The sequence below is a fragment of the Octopus bimaculoides genome, chromosome 9 (assembly GCF_046866305.1).
Source record: "Octopus bimaculoides isolate indiv1 chromosome 9, ASM4686630v1, whole genome shotgun sequence".
Taxonomy (NCBI): domain Eukaryota; kingdom Metazoa; phylum Mollusca; class Cephalopoda; order Octopoda; family Octopodidae; genus Octopus; species Octopus bimaculoides.
The window spans coordinates 21,221,096-21,241,095 of NC_142936.1; the positions used below are offsets into that span (position 1 = coordinate 21,221,096).

The 20,000-nt window shown below is 39.1% G+C and overlaps 1 protein-coding gene across 2 annotated transcripts in view; it reads left to right on the plus strand.

Annotated features, from left to right (window-relative positions):
- The window catches only part of LOC106867051 (cholinesterase), a 33,274-nt gene that overhangs the window by 2,499 nt on the left and 10,775 nt on the right, over positions 1–20,000 (plus strand). For both annotated transcript variants that reach the window (XM_089357254.1, XM_089357255.1), the window contains exons 2-3: positions 10,277–11,790; positions 19,645–19,829. In XM_089357254.1, the coding sequence (XP_089213380.1) occupies positions 10,307–11,790; positions 19,645–19,829 (1,669 nt within the window). In that variant the 5' untranslated portion in view covers positions 10,277–10,306. The remainder of the gene's footprint in view (positions 1–10,276; positions 11,791–19,644; positions 19,830–20,000) is intronic.

Sequence of the window (20,000 nt, forward strand, 5' to 3'; positions counted from 1 at the left end):
ATTTTATCAAAAAGCCTTGTAGTCTATAAAATATGTAGAATCAATCAGAACTAAGTATTCTATAAGTAATCACTCCCTGCCTAGCTAAGAACTTTTGCTATCTTCAACACTGCAGCTGCTACCGAATTTTACCTACACAATCAGTTAAGAAAAACATCTCATAGAAGAATGTCATGGCTTACTACTACTACTACTACTACTACTACTACTACTACTACTACTACTACTTCAAACTAATAGGGGAGAACAATTCCTCTTCGAACAATGTCATACTTATATGCTCTGAAGAGATCGTACTAATAATGCATAAATCGCTGCATATGAATATACAGCAATATGCAGTTGGTGTGACCGAATCACGTGTCGAACCATTATTATGAAGAAACCAACTGAAAATAAACATAAAGTTTGCAAGTTCAAATTCTTCATTCTCCTTATTATCACTATTGTACTTTACACTCTAAAGAAATAAACTGGAACATCGGATGATTCCCAAAGAACGCACCACCAGAAGGAACAAGCCTTGACATTTCATTCAGAGAAATTCGGTATCTGCTAGGACATTACAACCCTCTTCATACTATATATATATACATATATATATATATATATATATATATATATATATATATATATATATATATATATATATATATATATAAAATAATTTTCCAGAGGATGTAGCAACCGTTACCAATATAGCATAAGAACTTACCTTAGGGGATCATTAACTAGATTCCTTAAGGGTCGTTCTCACAGTTTATATTTATATTATAAGGTTTTTAACTTTTAAATTTTCATATTCAAAAGAGACAGAGACTTCAAATTCGATATATCGATTTATTCACCACTCTATGTTAACATTTCTGTGCCAAACTTATCCAGTGACTGGTCCATTGGATTTAGAATTATGGTCTAGTACAGACCAAGTAATTAATTGGTTTAGATCAATTGAGCATAAAGAAGAAACAAAATTTATCCAATTTGATATAGCTAACTTTTATAGATCAATTAACCCAATAGTATTAAACAAGGCAATGTGGTTCTTCCATAAAAAAGCAGGCCTTACTAAAGAAGAATTTAAATCTATAACAGCAGCAAGGAAATCGTTTATTAGCTTTAAAGATAAGATATGGGTGAGGAAAGATACCCCTGGCGCATTTGATGTTGCCATGGGAAGTTCCGACTCAGCCCAAATAGCTGATATGGTGGGATCATTTATCCTTTATGAATTAAATGATCAATTCCCTAGGGTTAGGGGGGGTTTGTATAGAGACGACTGCCTGTTATATGTTAGGAATTGCTCAAACCAGGAACTAAAGAGAATTAAGGGTAGGCTGGCCAGATTTTTCAGCAGAATGGGGATGGGTATAGTTTACGAAGATGATGTCTCAGTAGCAAATTTCCTAGACGTAACATTAGATATTAAGAATAAAACATATAGACCATACCACAAACCCCTAACAAACCTACAGTATATAAGTAAATCAAGTAACCATCCTAGGGCTATAATAGAGAATCTAGTAAAAAATATATCTTTAAGACTCTCCAAATTATCTGCTAACAATAGGGTATTTAATAATGAAGCTAATTTCTATAATGCAACACTAAATAAGGCAGGATATAAAGAAAGGGTCTCCTATATTGAAAATGGTAGCAAAGGAATTGAAACAACTGACAACAACAACAACAATAATAATAATAATAATAATAATAATAATAATAATAATAATAATAATAATAATAATAATTATAATAGTAATAATAATAGGAATAAACACAAAGTAAATAAACTAAATAAACCAAAGTACCCTCATAAAAACAACATATATATATATATATATATATATATATATATATATATATATATATAGGAGCACTCCGTCCGTTACGACGACGAGGGTTCCAGTTGATACGATGAACAGAGCAGCCTGATCATGAAATTAACGTGCAAGTGACTGAGCAATCCACACACACATGTACCCCTAACGTAGCTCTCAGGGAGATTCAGCGTGACACATAGTGTGACAAGGCCGGTCCTTTGAAATACACGTACTACTTATTTTTGCCAGCTGAGTGGCCTGGAGTAACGTGAAATAAAGTGTCTTGCTCGAGGACACAACACGTCGCCGAGCGGGAATCGAACTAACGACCTTACGATCGTGAGTCGAATGCACTAAGCCACACACCTTCACCATATATTATATTATATTATATATATATATATATATATATATATATATATATATATATATATATATATATATATATATATATATATATATATATATATATATATATATATATATATATATATATATATATATATATATATATATATATATATATATATATATATATATATATATATATATATATATATATATATATATATATATATATATATATATATATATATATATATATATATATATATATATATATATATATATATATATATTTAGAAGCAAAAAGGATATCCAAAGTTAATGCAGTACGATCATTTCATGCGACTCCATTTATTTATGTGAACATTACATTAAACGTAAAATGCAGAGCAATCCTCAGCTGCACAAAGATATAGAAATTTACTGAAATTTCATTTCAACAGAAGGACATATTGTTGTAACTACATTTAAACTCTCCAAGTGGAAAGGAAGAATACAAAAAAAACATTTTGACTTAGCCAGACCATACAGGCTAGTGAGTGTGAGAGAGAGAGGCTGAGTGAAGATGTGTGTTGTCATGTATGTATTTTTGCATGTATGTGTAAGTGGCACTCACTATCTCTCTCACACACACGCACACATCTTTCATGTACACGCCCATACATAAATACATATGCATACATATATTTTGCATGTATGTGTGCGAGTGCATGAGAGAGAAAGAGAAAGAGAGAGACAGTGAGTGCCACTCAAACATACAAAACAATATGCCTTCTCTCACTCACTCCCTCTCTCTCTCTCTGTCTCACTTCCATCTTTCACTTTCTCCTCTCTCTTGAAAGCAAATGTCGGCTTATCACTTTCTCCTCTCTTTCAATTTTTTCTCTTGAAATAACGAAAGAATACTATAGAGGGTGAGTAATAATAGGAGGCTTAAGAGGGATGGTCGGGAGAGGGGAAGGGGAGGTTGGAAGCGTAGGGAGAGAGGTTTTTCAACCGCTTCCTCTTTCCCCGATGGTATAATTGAGAAGGGAGTATGTAATTTTAGATATCAGCATACAATATTTTAAAATCTATATCCAAGTATATTTACTCACATCTAATTTAAAATAGAAATATCCAGTGTTAAATAAGTCAAGTTGCTCCAAGAATATTAAAAATAGGTAATGTAAGTTATCAGCATATAATATTTCTAAGTCCATATCCAAGGCTAAATACTCACATCGGATTTAAATATGAAATATCAAGTGTTAATAAAGCAAGTTGTTCCAAAAATATCTAAAATATGTTTTGGAAGATTATCAAGATCTAACATTTTCTAATTCCTATCCAAGTAGAAATAGTCACATCGGATTGAAACAGGAAATATCGAGTGTACTCTAGTTAATTTTATTAGGTTCATTCCACCAACAATTATTTGAATAATTTTTTTTCGATATCTGTAATTTATGTCACGGGAATATTGAAATTTAAGATTCATTATGTTTATCGAATAAATTGAAAGATATCTTACAGAGTATACTGCCTAAAGGACCGAATGAATGAATGACTTATATCAATGTAATAATAGTTTTCACCGGGTGTGCGTCTGTATGAAGAGCTTTCGTTATTTAGAAACCTGTTTCTTTCTGTTCTGAAAATTACATATGTTGTGTGTAACATCGAATTTTAAGTTTTACATTATAGTCAGTACACAGAAATTTTGTTTAGAAAAGTACTGTTACGTACCTTGCTGTCAATTCAGTGCATTAATCCCAGCATTCTTTGGTAACAACATATTCTCTCTGCTAATTAAATATTGAAAAAGAGAGAAAATGCCACCTCTCTTTTGAAAGAGAAATGAATTTTGGCGGTAAGGACTAAACACCGGGTTTCATTGGCGGACCTGGATCACTGTCACCCCACCCCCTGCCACTAAACTGACCGTATCGATTTTTTTCTCACCGGATTCCTATGTTTTCCATGATGGAGATTCCGAATATGCAAGCAACCACGTTTTCATAATTTTTAATTTAATTCCCACCCCCAAGTTGTTAATTTTTAACATTTTTTCGAATCTATTTTTCAATCTACGTGGGAAAACACAGAGATTAAGAATATGGGCGGTGGGGGCGGGGAAACAAATTTTAATTTCAGATTTTTTATGAAAATCTCCAAAAGTGATCCACACCCCATCCCGCTGTCTAAAAGTGAAATTGAACGGCTGTTTTGTCTGTTTTCGTATGCGTAGATTTATAGTGAAACAGCAAAAGTACCACGGCATGTGAAGCCTTCACCACGAAACTCGATATGCTAAAAATAACAGCTAAATGTCCGGAACATTTTGTGCTTGTGGGAGCACAAATTTCTCCGGACATTTAGCTGTTAATTTTAGCAGTTCATTTTCAGTTTTAGACAACGGGATGCGGGAGTTCACAGAAAATTTGAAATGAAAATTTTTTTTCTATACTCTTAACATCCGTATTTTCCCAAGTAGATTGATTAAAAAAAAATATTTGAAAAATAGCTAAAAATTAAAAATTTGGGGTGGGGGTGGGGGGAATTAAAGATTTTGAAAACATGTTTTTTTTGCATATCGGGAATCTCCGTCATCGAAAACACAGGAATGTTTCTATCCATTTGTCATTCATTTTTCTATTTAATTGGTGCTCTATTACTTATTTAATTTTCTTCCTTCTGTTCTTCTCTCGATTTATGACGTCAGCTTTCTTAACGATATTTTAAAAATTACTAACGATCTCAATCCACTTTTTGTTTTTATATATTATACATTATATATTATATATTATAATTTCTTCCATTTGAAAACTTGGCTTATTAATGGGCACTGTTATTCATATATATATATATATATACATACATATATATATATATATATATATATATATATATATATATATATATATATATATATATATACATGTGGTCAATGAGGAAACTTGGGATAGAAGAATGGTTAGTGAGAGCTGTGCGAGCCATGTACAGAGATGCTGCCAGTAAGGTGAGGGTTGGAAATGAGTACAGCAATGAATTCCGGGTAGAGGTAGGGGTCCACCAAGGTTCCGTCCTCAGCCCCCTCTTATTTACCATAGTCCTCCAGGCAATCACAGAGGAGTTCAAGACAGGTTGCCCCTGGGAGCTCCTCTATGCTGATGACCTTGCCCTAATTGCGGAGTCACTATCAGAACTAGAGGAGAAGTTTCAGGTGTGGAAGCAAGGTCTAGAATTGAAGGGCCTTAGAGTCAACCTAGCTAAAACCAAAATCCTAATAAGTAGGAAGGTAGATAAAACACAAACCCCTTCAGGTAGATGGCCCTGCTCAGTATGTAGAAAAGGAGTAGGTAGTAACTCTATAAGATGTACCCGGTGCAAGCTATGGACACATAAGAGGTGCAGCAACATCAAAGGCAGGTTAACTAGCAAGTTAGTTTTTGTTTGTGGCAGATGTTCAGGTGCAATAAAGACTGCAAACAAACAGGAAACAACTTCTATCTCATTCCAGGGTGAAAAACTAGAGGTAGTCGATAGCTTCCGCTATCTGGGCGACCAAGTTAGTAGTGGGGGTGGGTGCGCTGAAAGTGTAGCTGCTAGAATAAGAATAGCCTGGGCAAAGTTTAGAGAGCTCTTACCCCTGCTGGCGACAAAGGGACTCTCACTCAGAGTAAAAGGCAGACTGTATGACGCATGCGTACGAACAACCATGCTACATGGCAGTGAAACATGGGCTGTAACTGCTGAGGACATACGTAAGCTCGCAAGGAATGAAGCCAGTATGCTCCGTTGGATGTGTAATGTCAATGTGAATACCCGTCAGAGTGTAAGTATCTTGAGAGAAAAGCTGAACATTAGAAGCATCAGTTGTGGCGTGCAAGAGAGACGATTGCGCTGGTATGGACATGTGGTGAGAATGGATGAGGATAGCTGCGTGAAAAAGTGCCACACCCTAACAGTTGAGGGAACCCGTGGAAGAGGTAGGCCCAGGAAGACCTGGGCTGAGGTGGTGAGGCAAGACCTTCGTACATTGGGCCTCACCGAGGCGATGACTACTGACCGAGACCTTTGGAAATGTGCTGTGCGTGAGAAGACCCGGCAAGCCAAGTAAGATCGTTGCCAGTGCCCCTGGACTGGTTCTTGTGCGGGTGGCACATGAGATGCACCATTTTGAGCGTGGCCGTTGCCAGTACCGCCTGACTGGCTCCTGTAGGATTTTCGAGCGAGATCGTTGCCAGTGCCCCTGGACTGGCTTGTGCGGGTGGCACATAAAAGACACCATTTCGAGCGTGGCCGTTTTCGTGCGGGTGACACGTAAAAGCACCCACTACACTCTCTGAGTGGTTGGCGTTAGGAAGGGCATCCAGCTGTAGAAACTCTGCCAAATCAGACTGGAGCCTGGTGTTGCCATCCGGTTTCACCAGTCCTCAGTCAAATCGTCCAACCCATGCTAGCATGGAAAGCGGACGTTAAACGATGATGATGATATATATATATACTAGCAGAGATACCCGGCGTTGCCCGTGTTACATGCAATTGAAAAATGAGACTTTTCTGTTATATTTTCTGTAAGGAACTGGAATACATATGATTCGAATTTCATCAAAATTGCACATGAGGGTTCTTTCCCTCTTTACACACCCTAAAAAAATTCTAATCATGAGACATGTATCCCATACTATTGATCTTTATGCGCATATTCCAAAATTTCAGTCTTCTGGAACCTGTAAAAAAGATTTTGCTTCTGCAAAATGGAGCTCATGGAGCTCTAAAATGTGGGAATGAAGGCCCCTATTGGGGGTGGGGGTGTTAATGTCAACCAGAGAAGTTGAATTGTTGGGAATGTTTTTACTTGGGTCTTATAGTATGTCTGTATATATGTGAGAGTATAGTCTCACTTTAATAGTTTCAGTATGAAATTGAAAATATTAAAGTGAAAATATTTGAAATTACAGTAGCGACATGTTATTGTTTCACTTTTGAAAGGTAATACTGAAATAGTGGAATAGTTTCAGTGTTAGAGTGAAAGTATCTGACATTACAGTAGAGTGATGTTATTGTTTCATTTTTGACACATAATACTGAAATAGTGGAGGAGATAAGATATTGCTGTGGGCTCGAACTATGCAGGAAGTTAAAAATTTTTTTGGCCTAAGACACTACATGAACCTTAAAAGAATTTTGCTCCTGAAAAATGGAGCTCATGGAGCTGAAAATTGTGGGAGTTAAGGCCCCTATTGGTGATGGGTGTATTAATGTCAACCAGAGAAGTTTAATTGTTGGGAATCTTTTTAACTTGTGTGTAATATGTATTGTTTGAATTTCTTTAAAATAGGAAATATATGTATGTTCACTGGGTTTGTAAAAGAGAGCAAAGCTACAGGAAAACAAAAGACGAATGATCACGATAATCAGTCAGCTACCGTAGCCTAGTCGTTACTACTCCCCAATGTAGGATTCCTCACCATACAGGTGACAGGTACAGCTTTAAGATGCATTATGGATCTATAGCAATTGGAAGGGCATGACTCAATAGAAACAACAATGTGTGACGTTTGGAGCAAAGGGAAATGAAAGTGTCGCCTCTGGAGTTTGCAAATGACCACTCTACCGGTAGGTAACTGGGCAGAAAATATTTACAATCAATAAATGTCTTACAACAACCAGTCACTCATCTGGGAAGGCCTTGAAATCAATGTTACCAACTGGGGACTATATGTGTCGCAGTGGTAATAAAAAGACTCAAAGGAGGTCTGCAACGAAATAATTTTACTCATCACTTTGCAAGTGAATCAGTGGAGGCAAAGATGAGTCTCATTTACTTGACAATTTATGCACCACATTGCAGAAATCACAATGTAAGTATATCTGAAAGGATAGTCTTACACTGTTGTACCGTTGAATTACAAATAATGCTCATCTGTTATGTTCGGGTGACCCTATAGCTACCAATGGTACAACTGTATTCGTTTTTGCTTAGGAAAAATGACTAAATTGTGGGTGTGAAGTCCCCATGAAGGGGTCTTTGTAACTTCTAAGAAGAAAATTTTTTAGAAATATTACTTTATTTGTGTGTAATCTGTATGGTTAAAATTTCATCAACATCAAAAATATATGAATTTTCATGGGGGTTATGGCCATTATGCATAGAATATAATTTCCAAATTTCTTAAAGATCCATTCAATACTCTTGACGTAGTTTTGGATAAGAAAACAAATTACTAATGTGTGTGTTTGTGTGCATATATATGTGTGTGTGTATGGGTGTATATATGTATAGATATCTGTATGCATTTATATATGTGTACATATTAGATGTACACCTATATATATATACATCTACACATATGTATACATATACATGTATGCATATAGATCTATATCTATATATATATCTATACATATACGTGTACATATACATGTATGTGTATACATATACATCTCTCTCTCTCTTTCTTTCTCTCTCTCTCTTTCTCTCTCTCTCTCTCTCTCTCTCTCTCTGTATATATATATATATATATATATATATATATATATATACACACCATTAAAGTGAAAGTATCTGTCATTACAGTATCGAAATGTGATTGTTTCAGTTAGTGGAATAGTTTCATTTTTAAAGTGAAAGTATTTGACATGAGTGTTTTTGTTTCACTTTTAACACGTAATACTTAAATAGTGGAGGAGATATGATGTTGCTGTGGGCTCGAACTATGCAAGAATTTAAAAATTTTTTGGGACTAAAACACAACCGGAACCCTAAGTAAGACATGTGTAAAATTTGAATGAAATTGGTTGTGTAGTTCTCGAGTTTTAGGGAAACACACAGACAGACAGACAGACAGACAGACACACACACACACACATTCTCATTTATATATATATATATATATATATATATATATATATATATATATATATATATATATATATATATATATATATATATATATATATATATATATATATAATATTAGGGATAAAAATCCTAAATTACAGGTAAAAACTCAATTAAAATCAATTTATTAAAAATTAAAATTAAATTAAATTTCATGTGACAGTGGATTTTCATCGATGAGATTACGAACCTTGGTTCTTTTCCCTAAAACTATATACATATATATATATATATATATATATATATATATATATATATATATATAAGGAAAGCATGAATATAAGTAAAACTTAAGTGACATCGGTTATATAATGTTGATTATATGTTGGATGTTAGTTTCGTATGTTGACGCAAGGTTAGTAAATTCGGGGAGGGGTTTAGTAATTTACATTGATCCCAGTGCTCAACTGGTTCTTATTTTAACGACCCCGATGTGACAAAAAGGAAGGTCGACCCTGGAGGAATAAGAACTCAGAACGTAAAAACAGATGCTGCTAAGCATTTTGCTCGGCGTGCTAACGATTCTGCCAGTTCAACGCTTTATATTCATTTTATATACCTCTATTATAGGCAATGGAATTAATATCGGATTAAAATCGCTACCTGTGCAGCATGTATCGCACTTAATGTCAGTGTATCGTGGGATGGAAATTTAGTGGTATTTGTCAGTGATAACATACCTAATGGACATGTTGTGTATAAAAGGCTCAAAATATTTAATGGAAGGTGATGAATTTCACCCCAGCAGAGGTGAGCAAGAATACCAGGTGCATTTCATTCTCATTGAGTTATATTTAATGAAGTGTACTTAAAACTAGCAATATGCTAGACGAAATTTGTCGCTTCCGATTTGAAGAAAAGTAGTGCATAAACGTTCACTAGTACTTCGTTTCCTTCCTGGTCATCTGAGGTGATCAAAGACTCCACGCTCATCTCTTTGACTGAAAACTGTGCATGAACACGCAGATGCAAACACACATATGCACGCACACACACATACACACATACACACATATACACAAATCCACGCGCACATACATCCACACACACATACGCACACTTAAAAATAAATAAATAGATATGTTTACATAGGATAAATTTACACAGCAGCATACGTATATATATGTCCTCTTGTGATATAATGTGGCATTCGAAGGTAAACGAAAATTAATCCATTTTGCCTCAAGACTCATTCAAACATTCTTTTTCTTTCTTTCAGAATTTCCTTAACAGTTGAGTCATTCATATCATGGAAGAACTGAAATATATATTCATAATCTCTTTGTTAATAACTTACGTCCATGCAGAAGACCCGGTAATTGATACTACCACTGGAAAAATTAAGGGATCAACAATTTCAGTTCAGACTGTTGATCTTGATGTCTTTCTTGGAATACCATTTGCTAAACCTCCCGTTGGTAATTTAAGATTTAGAAGACCTGAACCAATTGAACAGTGGAGCAGTATAAAAGAAACGAAGAAATATGGTTCATCGTGTGAACAAGATACAACTACTGGTTATAATGATGTTGCGGGTGAAGTTGCTTGGAAAATAAAATCTAACATAAGCGAAGACTGTCTTTATTTAAATATCTGGACGCCAACAGAAGCACGGAAGACTCGTTCAAATTTAACCACGATGATCTGGATATATGGAGGGGCATTTATGTTTGGATCAAGCGCGGTGGACGTATATGACGGACGATGGTTAGCTGTTAGTCAAAATATTATCGTTGCATCACTTAATTACAGATTAGGGCCCTTTGGTTTCCTTTCCTTAAATGACGAGCGTGCTCCAGGTAATATGGGACTGCTTGATCAAAACCTCGCTATAAAGTGGATTCACGATAATATTGAATCATTCGGTGGAGACCCTGATAAACTGACACTGTTTGGAGAAAGTGCTGGTGCAATATCTATAAGTATGCATGTTATTTCACCAATGTCTCGGAATCTTTTCAGGAATGCTATTATAATGAGTGGGACATTGAACACTGACTTGGCAATTAAGTCAAAAATGGAAAATATTGATAGAGCGAAAGAAATGGCTGCTTTCTTGAGATGTCCAACTGAGAACGATGAGCAGATGTTAAATTGCTTTCTAAATGCCGATGCTAAAAATTTGACAAAAGGACAAATTCATAATTCAAAGAAATTCATTGAAATTAATTTTGCTCCTATTGTTGATAACTATTTCTTACAGAAGCCTAACGAAATTCTACGAAAAGAAACAATAAAAAAAGATGTGCTAATAGGTTTTGTTAAAAACGAAGGCAGTCTTTTTCTTCTTGATTTCCCTAAATATTTCACCTTTAACGGAAGCGTTCCAATAAACTATTCTATTGCACATAAATTGATGAAAAAAATTATTGAGCCAGTACAAGTAAATCCTGCGCAGCTTGATTCCATCTTTTATGTTTATGGCTCTCATGCCCACTTCTCTTCTGAAGCTGAAAAATACAGATACGTACTTGACCAAGTAGCTGGTGATACCATAATTAAATGTCCTGCTATTAATTTCTCCCGGGAATGGAGTACCCATTCCAATGTTTACATGTATTCTTTTGAGTATCGATCAAATTTTACACCCTGGCCGGAATGGATGGGTGTATTACACGCCAGTGATATATTCTATGTGTTTTCGTACGCGTTATCTGGAAAAAACTTTTCATTAGACGATAATGAAGTGTCAGAAATGATGTCAAGTTACTTTGCAAACTTTTCCAAATCAGGGTAAGATTGATTTTTATCCAACATTTTGTTTTCTTTTTTATTCTGTCACATATAATCTCCATATATCAAGAAATGTTAGCATATCTGTTACCGCCACACTTACACAAGCGCCCTTGTTCATCCAATCAAAACTGCACAGAAAAAGAAAATCTAAATAATAACCTACAATCTATCTATCTATCTATCTATCTATCTATCTATCTATCTATCTATCTATCTATCTATCTGTCTACTTGTCTGGCTGTCTGTCTATCTGTCTATCAACCTACCTACCTACCTACCTACCTACCTACCTACCTACCTACCTACCTACCTACCTACCTACCTACATTCCTAACTACCTACCTGCCTGCTTGCCTTCCTGCCTGCCTGCCTGCCTGTCCTATCTATCTATCTATCTATCTATCTATCTATCTATCTATCTATCTATCTATCTATCTCTATGGACGGACGGTAGACGTGTCGGCTCCGTAAGTTTTGCCTTTTTCATGTTTTAAAAAGTTTGTTTGTAAAGTTTATTTTATATACAAAGTTGTATAACAACTTGTAGACTCTCTGGTGCAAGTTTTTTGCGACGGAAATCTGCCCTGTGTGGCACATTTCCAGGATATAAAAAACAATTTCGGCTTTCTAGCCGTTTTTTTTTATGAGACGATGGCGTCTTGTGGCCATGAAAATCTTTGTGACACGAACGCTGCATTTTGCAGTGTTTCGTTCGAAAAAGAATTTACTAGTGTTCCTTCCTCACAGTTAAACGAGAGAATGGAGAAAAAGAAAAAAGAATTTACACACACAAATTCAAGTGTTAACACCGCCACCACCACCACCAACAACAACAAAAACAAAACTGTAACCAAGGTTACAAAACAGAACATAGTCAATATCTCCAAAGAATCTGACGTCAGCACCAATTCTGGTGACGACATCATTACCACCACCACCAACAACAACGACAACAACAACAACAGCAGCAGCAGCAGCAGCAATAGTTCAACTCAACCTTTGCTCTCTTCACCAGCAGGAAGCGAAAGAGAGGAAGGAAAAATCCACAACACCACTGACACAAATACCACATCTGCCACCAATACCAGTGCCAGCACCAGCAACAACAATAACAACAATAACAAAAAACAAAAACTTTGCTGAAGCTTTGAAGCAAAGTGAAACTGTTGTGTCCTACACGACAAAGGAAATTATAGAAATGAGAAAATTAATCACGAAAGAAAGCGGTGAAGTACACTTAAACATACCACAACACATATTAGAGGAAACAAGTAGAAAAACAATAATATATAAAATAATAAACACTAAAAATAGAAGGCCGGAACAGGCCAGTATAGACAAAATTCAAAAATGTTTACAATCAATTTGGGATAAAAAAACATATATTACTTGGTATAGATTTGCACAGGTACAGGTGATTTTTCGAAATGAAGAGTTGGCGAAGACGTATTCAACGCTAACTCTTCACACACCTGAAATAACAATGTTACCCAGTTACCTTGGCCAAAAGGTAACAATAAAGCACGCACATCCAACAATCGACACACTATGGTTGATATCGGCCATATGTGTTGATATGGACAACATTAACATACTGAAAATAAACGTTGGAGAGAGCAATTGGACCGGAAAAAGCATACAAATCTTGTTCCACACAAACGAACAAGAAATCAAAAAAATCCCACCATACATCCGTTTGGCAACAAACCAAAAGTTGCATATAGTAGTAGAGAGCAGGCGGCCTCGCTGTTACTTATGCGACAGTGAGGCACACCTCAAAAAGGAGTGTCCGACTGCCCGAAAAACACAACAAGAACTAACTAAACACACAAAAAAAGCCTTGCTGCCCACACCGCCATCCACACAAAAAAAGAAAATCGAACAACAACAAAGCAGGGAGATTCACATCTCCCGAAAACACTCCCAACTTCTACACGATAAACACCAATGATAACACACCAAAAACAATGCTAACAGCAATAGACACTACAAACACAGAGTTGATGAATTACATCAACTCTAAAACAAACATCACAAATAACGACATCAAAACAAACAACCACCCACGCACAACACCGCCAAAACACATTAAAATTTATCATGTAACACCAGCATTATACAACACAATAAAATCCCTCTACCCCAACTCGGTAGGGGGATTCCAGAAATATTTGTGCAAGAAATTGTACAATAGCCTCCTTGGTGAAAAATCCAAGGAAGAAACAAAACTTTCGAACGGTAAGTAACTTCCGTTCTTTTGTTTTGTGCTTTAAAACACACGTATAAATAGAATCATGGTGAAGATTGGTTGTGTGAATGTGCGTGGCTTAGGGTCCCCTTGGAAACAAGGGTACCTCTTAAATGACATCAAGTCACACAATTTGGATATCATAGCCATTAGTGAGACCAGACTCCATGAACCGCGGGCCCTAAAGTCCATGTTTGGCGGACAGTTTAACATTTATTTTTCTCCCTGTCTGCCGAGGATGGGCGGTAGTGGCACGGCGGTTCTTTTTCGCAAGAGTCTGGATCTCCAAGTAAAGACGATATTTACGAACCCGGAGGGTAGACTGGTTGTCCTAGATGTGGACGGCAGCGATGGAGGCGCTTTTCGGTTGCTGGCAGTTTATGTGCCTCCTTTAACAGGTCGGTCAGACTTCTTTCGACGTCTAGAAGTATTCCTGGGAACGTCTCGTCCCTTACTTTTAGTGGGGGATTGGAATGCTACCTTGGACACGCATCTAGACTACGTGGGGAGTGACAAAACTAGAAGGGGATGCAAAGGCCTCATAGACCTGCTCAGACGCTTCCAGTTGTCTGACAAGTACCGACTCGACCACCCAAATGTGCCAACGTGGACTTGGAGCAACCGCATTGGGTCGTCAAGATCGTATCTAGATAGGATAGTGTGTAGGACAAGAGATAGAGATAATTTAGGATGTCCACAGTTCCACATAGTCAGCTACACGGATCACAAACTTGTGACGTGTACGCTAGACTTAGATAAGGCACATAGGCAGGGTCCCGGTTACTGGAAACTAAACGCGTCTTTCCCGTCGAGACAGGTTTTCAGAGACCGGATTAGCACGTTAGTAAAGAGGGCTTTGACGGGAGCCATCGTCAACAACAAATGGTGGTTTGCCCTCAAGAGAGCAGTAAGGGCGGAAGCAATAAGGTATAGCAGGGCACTAGCTGTAGAGAGGAACAGAGTAGAGGGGGAGCTAGTGATAAAGTTAGAAGAGGCATTGCGAAGTGGCATCGCATCCGACGTTTTAGCGGCGAGGTTGGCCCTCGACCAACACTTCAATGCTAAACACGAAGGGTGTGCTGTCAGGGCAAGGATGCGTGCTCTGAGGAATGAAGGTGTTGGAGCCGCACGAGAGGCCCGGGTGGCGGAGGCGCAGCGGGGTAACAGAGCCACCATCCGGTCTCTGGTAGACGAACAGGGGCGCGAATTGCTCGAGCCGAGCAAGATGTGCGAGGCGTTTCAGCGGCATTTTGCCCGACTGTTCGGGAGGAGTGGCGAGCGAGAAGGCAGGGTGGACTTTAGTGCCTACCTGCACAGCTTGCCACGACTCTCGGCAAGAGAGGCGGAGTGCTGCGAAGGGGTCATCACGGCGGAGGAGGTGAGGGACGCGATGGCGGGTTGCTCGCCGGACAAATCTCCGGGTTTGGATGGTCTGCCCTACGAGCTTTACAACTGTATGCCAGACTTGTTTGGAGAAGTCTTGGCGGCCGTGTACTGCAACTGGCAGCAGAACGGGAGCATTCCCGGTTTTGTGAGCCGAGGAGCGGTAACGCTGCTGAAGAAAGATCCAAACAAGGGGGACGCCATAGATAACTTTAGGCCCATCACTCTGCTCAATGCAGATATGAAAATTTTGGCCAAGGTGTTAGCCAAGCGGTTGGCGCTTGTCATCGAGAAACTGGTCGGCACGGAGCAGACGTGCGCCGTGCCGGGCCGGAGCATCCATGACAACCTCCATCTGATGCGCTACATCATAGAGAGGGTAGTTAAGGAACCTGGCATGGGTGGGGCCCTGATCAATTTGGATCAATCCAAAGCTTTCGATAGGGTAGACCATCGATACTTGGAGGCCGTCCTCGAAGCGGCCGGCTTCGGTCCCGTTTTCCGCGGCTGGATGGCTGCCTTGTACACAGGCATCCGTTCGGTTGTTCGCGTCAATGGACGTCTATCGGGACCCTTCGACATTGCACGTTCGGTTCGTCAGGGATGCCCCCTGTCACCGCTCCTGTACGTATTGACTCTCGAGCCACTACTGCGGAAGCTGGCGACGCTGAGGGGCATCCCGCGAGAACTGGGGTGCGGGACGAGCGTGTCGGCATACGCGGACGACGTCACCGTCATAGCGTCTAGCCACGAGCACATCGAGCTTGTCGGCGAGACGCTGAAAGACTACGAAGCGGTGACGGGAGCGAAAATCAACCGGGATAAGTCGGTGGGTTTGCTGCTCGGCACCTGGAGAAGCAAGCCCATACCGTCCGGCAGCGCCTCAGTAGTGGGACGCTGGACGGACGGTCCGGTCAAGTTGCTCGGAGTCTGGTTCGGTCCGGACCTGCAAACGGAGAAGAACTGGGACGAGATAACGAGTAGGGTGGCCACTCTCTGCCGACAATGGTCCGAGAGGAAGCTGTCCCTAAAAGGTCGGGCGGAGGTGGCGAACGCGTACATCGCGTCCGTCATCGAATACCGCCTGACCGTCGTGCCTTGTCCCGATCGCGCCATCACCGAAATGGAGCGCATCCTCTTCCGCTTTTTGTGGAAAGGAAGCGTTCCGATGGTGAGGCGATCCGTTTGTTGCCAACACCCGCTGAAAGGAGGGCTGGGCATGCCGTGGTTGATGATGCGCAGACATGCGCTGAGACTGCGACATCTCCGGCTCTACGTAGACGACGGTGAGCAGGTGTGGTCGCCGTTTGTGCGACGCGCTTTCCCGCAGCTCGTCTCCATGACCGAGCTGCAGTCGTGGATCAAAAAGAGGCCGAGGAATGGCGAATGGCACCGTGAGTGTCGCGTTGCTCTGCAACAACTTTGCCGTCTCGGGTCGACCTTGAGCGGCTGCATCACAACGAAGTCATTCTATAGGGGATTAGTGGAGGGCAGGTACGACGACGATCTCGGGGCGAACCTGGGCGTCGACGAGGAATACCTGACCCGCCTGTTCAGGACGACTTTCGGGCCGGGACCTATGGACAACTTCCAGAGATCCCTGGCCTGGCAGTGTTACCGAGAGGCGCTACCCGTTCGGCATAAGCTCTATAGACACGGCTCGCGAAATGCGGGGTCGACCTGCCCGAGATGCGGTCAGAGCGATGAAACCGTTCTGCACGCACTTGTGCAGTGTCCAACCATTTCGGAGCTGTGGGCTTATGTCGAACGACTGCTGTCGCGTGTGGGACGAGTCGGTTTATCAACCGAGTCTATCGTCAATATCGTCACGCCTCCTTCCTTTAAACGGGAAGGAAGAGCTGTATTTATCGTACTTGTGGCTATGGCCAAAGAATGCATCTGGTGGACGCGTCTGAAAGGATTAGAGACAAATACTTTCCTCTCTGGTCAATCTCTCATCAACTTTTTCAAGTATCACTTGAAAAGGAAGGTGAGAGTAGAGAGGCAAGTGTTGTCTAGCAAATGTTTCGAAAAAAGATGGATACATGTAGCAAGAATGGCACGTATAAATGACGAAGCCACCTTGACCATGATTCTATAAAACGTTTTAAAATTTTGTAAACAGAGGGTTACTTACGTTTCTTGCTTAAATAAAAGAAATTTTATTTAACAAACTGTGACGCTAAAGACCGAGGTTACCGTGGTCTTTTCGTAGGTTTTTCTTTCCACGGATAACCTCCCCATTTATTGGGAATTTTTTGTATTATTTCGTATTTTTTTGTAAATACCCCAAACGTTTTGCGATGTTTTTTTTCATCATTGTCCCCACTTTTGTTTTTTTTCTGCTTTGTTTTCGGCCCCCTCGAAAAGAAAAACTCTACATTTGTATTTTGTCCCCTCTGTGTTGAGCCCTGTGTGGCTAATAAAGAAACCTATCTATCTATCTATCTATCTATCTATCTACCTATCTATCTATCTATCTATCCGTGCATATGTATGTGTATGTCAATTTTTGTGTGTCTTGTCCAACACTGCCGCTTGACAACCACTATTGGTATGTTTAGTTGACCGTACGCTAGCGGTCCGGCAAAAAGTTCTGGTAGAATAAATACCAGCTTTGAGAAAACAGTTGCTGGCATAGATTCGTTCGACTAAAATTCTGAAAGAGGCTCACCACTATGGCTGCAGTCTAATAACTGAAAGAAATAAAACACGCACACATACACACGCACATACACACATATATATTTATATAAAAACGATAAGAGCAAGCATTATGAACCAATTACATCAAATACAGAATAGACAACATAGCAGAAAGTGATAAGTGCTGAGATTGTGGACAAAATGGTGAAGCCGTATGGTATATTACCAGTCAATGTACGTTACTAGCTCAGAAAGAATATAAGAGACGTGATGACAATATAGCAAATATTGTCCATTGGACACTTTGCAATAAGTATGGACTTGACTGAGCAAAAAAGTGGTACAAACATAAACCCGAAGGCGTAATGCAAAGATTCTATGGGATTTTATGATTCATTGCGACCATGAGATAGAGAATAGGAAACCAGACATAGTGCTAACTGAGAAAGAAAGCGAACGATGCTGGATCCAAAATATAGCATACCTAGCTGACAACAAGATATGCGATAAGGAAGAAAGACAAGTCGATAGATATAACAGGCTAGAGTGGGTGGTTGCTGAAAAAGGTGGTAGTAGTACCAATAATTGTTGGAGCCATGGAAAGAGTGAGTAAAAATTTTGAGAAGTACATGAAGAAATAAGGGCTGCAATAAGGGTGGAGCACTTGCAGAAAACAGCACTGCTTGGAACCGCGAATACTCCGGTTGGTGCTCGAAAAATAAGGGGTGCTACCTTAGCCCACTAGTAGTGAACAGCTGTCACCATAGTATATTTCCAGCGTTAGTAGCTGTGCAAAGAAAATAATAATAATAATAATAATAATAATAATAATAATAATAATAATAATAATAATGATACTAGCAATAATAATACGCATAGTGGTGTAGGTAAAGTAAGGGGTGCATAACTGGATGCAAAAACCAGATCTAAAGGTTGAACGTAAAGCGCTGTTTATCTTGATATGAGATCACCTTATCGCGCATATATGGTTGTGATGCATGTGCCTGGTGTACCCTTATCAGACGGGTAGTCATGATGGGTATATTGGGCTTCGTATATTTTACCCCAGTGTCACTTTGCTGGCATGCACTGCTCTCTCACTCAATAATAATAATAATTCTTTCTTTATTGGTCACCAGGGCCGAATACAAAACATAGAGGACGATACACGAACGAGGGACAGTGAAGTTAAACGTGTTTTCTCCCTCGATTAACAATTTTAACGATTTCTAGGAATAACATTACATACTGCATCAACTAAAGCAACATCCCCACCCCCAACCACACCCAGAACAGCAGATTTCTCGACTTCCCCAGCGGTGATGCGGCTACCCAAGAAAAACCTGTAGAAGTGTAAGCAGCACTGAGATCGAGAACTATAAAATCCTTCCCTTCAAATGATACTTTATGTTGCCATTAAAGAAAGAACGACAGGAACAGTTAACCACGACAATATTTTCAACTCAGAATATAAAGGCCCTTAAAGCCTTAATGCTCGATAACCTGTCTGACATTCTATTCTAATAACACATTTCCATTCATTGCCTAAAATAATAACTTTTTCTTTTCTTTAGTAATCCTAATAATGGAGATTGCTCAGGTTGCTCCAATGAACCATGGTCAAAGTTCACACCCCAAAACCAGAAATACTTTTTAATTGACAAGAAATCAAAGATGGAGAACAAGGAGACGTCTATGTACAATGTATGCAGCTTTTGGTCAGATCTTTTCCCTCAGTTAAAAGAACGTCCTTGTCCAGGTAACTTTCCTATGTTTCCTTCAATAAGTTTATCTGTTGACCGTTACCATATATCCGCGGGCCTATACACATACATGCATCTATCTATAAGTAATGTTCGTAGCCACTTCAAAATGGCTGTCCGTTCGATCGAGTGGTAGAAATAGCTCGAAACCAGAACTCGTCTGTTGG